The sequence below is a fragment of the Cebus imitator genome, unplaced genomic scaffold, assembly GCF_001604975.1.
Source record: "Cebus imitator isolate Cc_AM_T3 unplaced genomic scaffold, Cebus_imitator-1.0 Scaffold260, whole genome shotgun sequence".
NCBI lineage: Eukaryota > Metazoa > Chordata > Mammalia > Primates > Cebidae > Cebus > Cebus imitator.
In genome coordinates, this window is record NW_016107575.1 from 1,734,007 (window position 1) to 1,740,129 (window position 6,123).

The 6,123-nt window shown below is 51.4% G+C and overlaps 1 protein-coding gene across 1 annotated transcript in view; it reads right to left on the bottom strand.

The window, feature by feature from the left end:
* Nucleotides 1–2,530: 2,530 nt before the first annotated feature.
* Nucleotides 2,531–6,123, bottom strand: part of DENND2A (DENN domain containing 2A) — a 116,135-nt gene continuing 112,542 nt past the window's right edge. Inside the window, 2 exon segments of the mRNA XM_037728272.1 lie at nt 2,531–2,852; nt 3,740–3,826. Of these exon segments, the coding sequence (XP_037584200.1) occupies nt 2,821–2,852; nt 3,740–3,826 (119 nt within the window). The 3' untranslated portion in view covers nt 2,531–2,820.

Sequence of the window (6,123 nt, forward strand, 5' to 3'; positions counted from 1 at the left end):
AAAGTAAACAATATAATGTGAAATAAGTTAAAAAAAGAAAGTTATTCCAAAAAGTGATCCTTTCTGGGCAATATAAAAATATGTAGACTATTAATAAAGCTGACTGTGTGAGGAGCTTGTTACATACATATTTCTGAGCCCCCACACTCAAGGATTCAGGGATTCTCATTCAGGCATCCCCCAGACCCCATCCACACACACCCAGCCAGGTTTTTGCTTTTATTTTTTTTTGAGGAGGAGTCTTGCTCTGTTGTCCAGGCTAAAGTGCAGTGGTATGATCTTGGCTCACTGCAACCTTTGCCTCCCAAGTTTGACTGATTCTTCTGCCTTAGCCTTCCAAGTAGCTGGGATTACAGGCATGCACCACCACACCCGGCTAATTTTTTTTTTTTTTTTTTTTTTTGGATTTTTAGTGGAGATGGGGTTTTGCCATATTGGCCAGGCTGGTCTTGAACTCCTGACCTCAGGTGATCCACCCACCTTGGCCTCCCAAAGTGCTGGGCTTACAGGTGTGAGCCACCGCGCCCTGCCACCCAGGCTAATTTTTATGCACAGCCTAGTTTCTACCATTTGGGGGCACCTTTGAGAATTTGATGTAAACTGTGGATCCTCGCCCCCGAAAACCCAATGGACACACCAAAGCCTGGGTAGAACTTGGAGGGGAGGAGTGGTCCATAACTCCAGCTAAGAGGAAAGATGAGACGTCACCTCCCCTCATTTCCTCGTTTCTATTTATTCTCTGAAGGCCCCTTCCTCCCGTTCCCTAAAGGTTGAGACCCCTTGCCAGGCAGAACAGGCTCCCCCCAGGTCCTTGCTGAGGTTGGCGCCCCTCCCTTTTGTGTTTCTGTGCGGGTCACTGCTGAGGGCTGCGGGCAGTAGTCGGCAGGGTGGTGGCCCTGACACCTGCTCTGAGAACCTGCCTGTGCTGCATGTGGGGCACTTCCTGCCCCCCACCGTCCCCGCTGCAGGACAGCTCTTGGGTCGCCCTGAGGTTTCCGCCTTCTCCACACTCTCCCTGCTTCTGGTCCAGAGGAAGCAAGCTGCCTCTGGCTGCACAAGGCTAATGATGCTGCCTCAGTGTTCTCACCCTCCGTCTTGTTACCATCAGCCGCAAAAGTCCCCCACGTGTGCATGCAGTGCAGCTCCACTGTTGCATGAACGCTGCCCTGGGCCCTGGAATGAGACGGGAATGGGGTCGGAGTCGTGGCGATGTGTTGGAAGGTGGGCTGTAGGCAGTATCATAAACTTGAGGACCCCAAGAACAGTTGACTAACAGACTTCCTTTCTTTTTTTTTTATTTTTTTAATTTTAAGATGGAGTCTCACTCTGTCTCCCAGGCTGGAGTGCGGTGGCCCAATCTTGGCTCATTGAAACCTCCGCCTCCTGGGTTCAAGCAATTCTTCCGCCTCAGCCTCCCGAGCAGCTGGGACTACAGGCACCCACTACCAAGCCCGGCTAATTTTTGTTTTTGTTTTTTTTTAATTTTTTCTTTTTTAAAAAGATGGGGTTTCACCATGTTGGTCAGGCTGGTCTTGAACTCTCGACCTCAGGTGATCCACCCTCCTTGGCCTCCAAAGTGCTTGGATTACAGGCGTGAGCCACCATGCCTGGTCTAATTTTTGTATTTTTAGTAGAGATGGGGTTTCACCATGTTGGCCAGGCTGATCTTGAACTCCTGACCCCATGATCCACCCACCTTGGCCTCCCAAAGTGTGGGATTACACAAAGTGTGAGATTACGCCAGGCCCAGACTTCCTCTTTTTGTGTGTGCCTCCAAAAGCCAGGGACTACTCAGGCAGTGGACAGTTGTATAGCTTCTAAGAGAAAAAGGCAGTCAGGAAGTGTCAGGTCCATTTGGGAAGAGATGTCCGTGGCCTTGGCCACCAGGTGGCATCACTGACCCTTCTGGAGGAGCAGTGTGTCTGGGAAGTCATATCCATTTACAGCCCCCATCCCCCACCATCCTCCCCAGCTTCCTGTCCAGGACCAGGGCCCAGCCTTTCACCAGCAGGTCTGGTGCCCTGAACCCGAGGCACTGGCCCTACCTGCTCCCCTCTTAGTCCTCATGTGTCCTCAGTCCTGCCCAGAGAAGCACCTCATTTCTCTTTTTTTTTTTTTTTCCTGAGACGGAGTTTCACCCTTGTTGTCCAGGCCGGAGTGCAATGGCACAATCTCAGCTCAACACAACCTCCACCTCCAGGGTTCAAGTGATTCTCCTGCTTCAGCCTCCCGAGTAGGGATTGCAGGCATGTGCTACCACGCCTGGCTGATTTTGTATTTTTCGTAGAGATGGGGTTTTGCCATGTTGGCCAGGCTGGTCACAAACTCCTGACCTCAGGTGATCCACCTGCCTTGGCCTCCCAAAGTGCTGGGATTACAGGTGTGAGCCACCACACCTAGTCAGAGCACCTCGTTTCTGTTGCCATCACAGCTCCTCTTGGCTTTACTGCTCAGCAGCGATGGGACAAAGGGGGGGAACACACGGCAGGACAGGCTCCTCTTGGCCTTGGCATAATAAACAGAAAATCCACACGTTTTCCTTACTTTTAATATCTAAGATAAAAAAACCCAACCACCGAAACAATCCATTTGCATGTCAGCGACACGCCTGGTCTCAGGCTCCCTTTCCAGGGCTGTCCTCCCGGCGGCTCCCAGGCCCTCATCCTGGGGGAGAGCCCATTCTCGGCCGGAAGCCACCATGGCCTCCAGCTCGGCACCGAGACAACCTGGGACCCAGCCTTGCAGGAAGGCCACCAGGAACTGTTTTTAAAGCATGTGGCCGCACAAGGAGGAAGTTTTCCCTTGAGGTTGAGCTGAGAGTTATTTCTTGTGGAGAAATTTCATTTTATTGCCTAAAAGAAAGAAAATGAGAACATTTCACAGGGCAAGGGACGGTGACATCAGTCTTGCCCTTTTCACCCAGAAGTAGTGTGGGTAATGGGGCCCCCACGCCGCCCCAGGGAGCCTTATCCCTTGCTCTGGAGAAACCAAAGGGGGTTGTTCTTTCCAGAGATTCCCCTGTGGTCTTCCTCAGACTTGGGGGGGTTTGAAAGGAAGACCATCAGAGCTGTTTAGGAGGGCTGGCTTCTGCTGTGGTAGTAAAGGAAGCACCGAATCAACACATCACTCAGGAGCCAAGGGAAGAGAAAGTGCACAGCAATGTGTGTATATTTAAAACACTCCTCTTCCAGGCAGTCCTCCGTCCTGCAGGAGGCACAGACATGGCACCCTTGCAGGCCCTGTGGGAGGGCCTCACTGCTGCAGACGCTTCCCTACTGGGGCCTCCGTCCTGTTTTCCTGTTGTCTTCTTCATCCTCCCTTTCCCTGTCAGTGCCTCTTTACTGATTAAACTGCAGTCCTTGTACGTCTCACATTTCTACTTTCCAGGGGAATTTTGGACACCAGTGCGAGTCTTTGTTGCCAGACATCCTTGTCGGGTTCCCACCATGCTCCCTTGGCTCAGTTCCCCTGAGGTTTTAGAGTGTAGATCATGGAGAAAGAAGATAGCAAGAAAGCCCAGGGGCCCAGAAAAAGGGGGTGCTGGGGGCACTGCTTCCTTTGTTTCCTCTTTGGGGACAGATGAGAACCGGGAGTTAAAATGCCCGTAGCATCTGCCCAGGGCAGGCCGTAGGGCTCTGTGTTATTCAGGGTGCTGGCTCCAGTGGAGGGAACTGGCTGGAACTCCGTGATAGACAGCTCAGAGGCACGAGGGCTGGGGACCCGGAGCCCGGGGTCTTACCTAGTCCCTTCAGGAACTTATTGACGCCGCTGTGCTCGCCACTGGGGAGGGTTTCCAGATACTCTTGGGCTCGGACCTCAAACAGACCTGTTAACCAGAGAAATCGCAGCCATTTTAGGTCTTGGTCTTTGCATGTCTAAACGTGTCCATTTCCTCCCTACCAGAGAAAACAGAAAACTTCTTCCTGAGAGTAAGCTGCTCCCATAAACATGCTGTGAATCAGGAGATGTATAAGGGTTTTACTGCCCTTATCGTTGCCCCACCTGTGCAGTAACTGTCTTTGGAAGGCTGTAAAGTCACCTCCTAGATAAAATCCTATTTTTATTCAACAAACGCCTTCCAAGCGTCTACACTGTGCCAGGCAGGTGTTTTTTTAATTTTTTTTTTTTTTTTAAAGACGAGGTTTCACCATGTTGGTCAGGCTGGTCTTAAACTCCTGACCTCGGGTGATCCGCCCGCTTTGGCCTCCAAAGTGCTTGGATTACAGGCGTGAGCCACCACGCCCGGCCGTGGCAGGCGGTTTTAAAGATGAACCAGACTGATCTGGCTCAGGAGTGCCCATGTGCTGCCATTTCCCTGTATTCTCCCATAAGAGGGTCCTGGCCAGGTGGCTTAGTTTTCCCGGAGTCCCTCTGTGGAGGAGGATGGCTGGACAGGCCAACTCCTAGGCAGCTTCAGACCCCTAGGGTCTGAGGTTCAGGCACTCTGTCTTCACTGCTGACTGATCTTTCATGGACAGAGGATTCTTTTTTTTTTTTTTTTTTTTTGGGACGGAGTTTCACTCATGTTACCCAGGCTGGAGTGCAATGGCGCGATCTCGGCTCACCACAACCTCCGCCTCCTGGGTTCAGGCAATTCTCCTGCCTCAGCCTCCTGAGTAGCTGGGATTACAGGCACGCACCACCATGCCCAGCTAATTTTTTGTATTTTTAGTAGAGACGGGGTTTCACCGTGTTGACCAGGATGGTCTCGATCTCTTGACCTCGTGATCCACCCGCCTCGGCCTCCCAAAGTGCTGGGATTACAGGCTTGAGCCACCGCGCCCGGCCTGACAGAGGATTCTTTCCAGGATTTTTTTTTTTTTTTTTTTAGTTTTGCTCTTATCACCCAGAATGGAGTGCAACCTCCATCTCCTGGGTTCAAGCGATTCTCCTGCCTCAGTCTCCCGAATAGCTGAGATTACAGTTACCTGCCACAATGCCTAGCTAACTTTTTTTGTATTTTTAGTAGAGACAGGGTTTTATCATGTTGGTCAGGCTGGTCTTAAACTCCTGACTTCAGGTGATCCACCCGCCTCAGTCTCCTAAAGTGCTGGGATTACAGGCATGAGCCACTGCGCCAGCCTTTTTTTTGGAGACAGAGTTTAGCTGTGTTGTCCAGGCTGGAGTGTAATGGCTGGATCGTGACTCTCTGCAAGCTCTGCCTCCCGGGTTCAAGCGATTCTCCTGCCTCAGCCTCCTGAGTAGCTGGGATTACAGGCATCTGCCACCAGACCTGGCATTTTTGTATTTTTAGTAGGGACAGGGCTTTACCAAGTTGGCCAGGTTGGTCTCGAACTCCTGCCCTGAGATGACCTGCCTGCCTAGGCCTCCCAAAGTGCTGGGATTACAAGCGCACGCCACTGCACCTGGCCTTTTCCAGGTAGGTTTTTTTTTTTTCCTGAGATGGAGTTTCACTCTTGTCGTCCAGGCCGGAATGCAATGGCACAATCTTGGCTCACTGCAACCCCCGCCTCCTGGGTTCAAGTGATTCTCCTGCCTCAACCTCCTGAGTAGCTAGAATTATAGGTGTGCGCCACCACACCCGGCTAATTTTTGTATTTTTAGTAGAGATGGGGTTTTACCATGTTGGTCAGGCTGGTCTCGAACTCCTAACCTCGTGGTCTGCCCACCTTGGCCCTCCTAAAATGCTGGGATTAAGGTGTGAGCCACCAGGCCTGGCCTCCAGGTAGCTTTTAAGCTTGTGTGTCTCCCACCTCTCTTACCAAGTGATGGGTAAAGAGATATTTAAATGTATCTGGGAGATCTATTAATATTTAAAACACTCCTTTGGCAGGTGCCTCCTGTAACTCATACTCTCCAATCAGCTTTTCCTTTTTTTTTGAGATGCAGTCTCACTCTCCCAACCAGGATGGAGTACAGTGACATGATCTCGGCTATTGCAACCTCCACCTCCCAGACTCAAGTGATCCTCCCACCTCAGCCTCCGAGTAGCTGGGACCACAGGTGCACACCACCATGCCGGTCTAATTTTTTAAAATATTTTTTGGGCCGGGCGCGGTGGCTCAAGCCTGTAATCCCAGCACTTTGGGAGGCCGAGGCAGGTGGATCACGAGGTCAAGAGATCGAGACCATCCTGGTCAACATGGTGAAACCCTGTCTCTA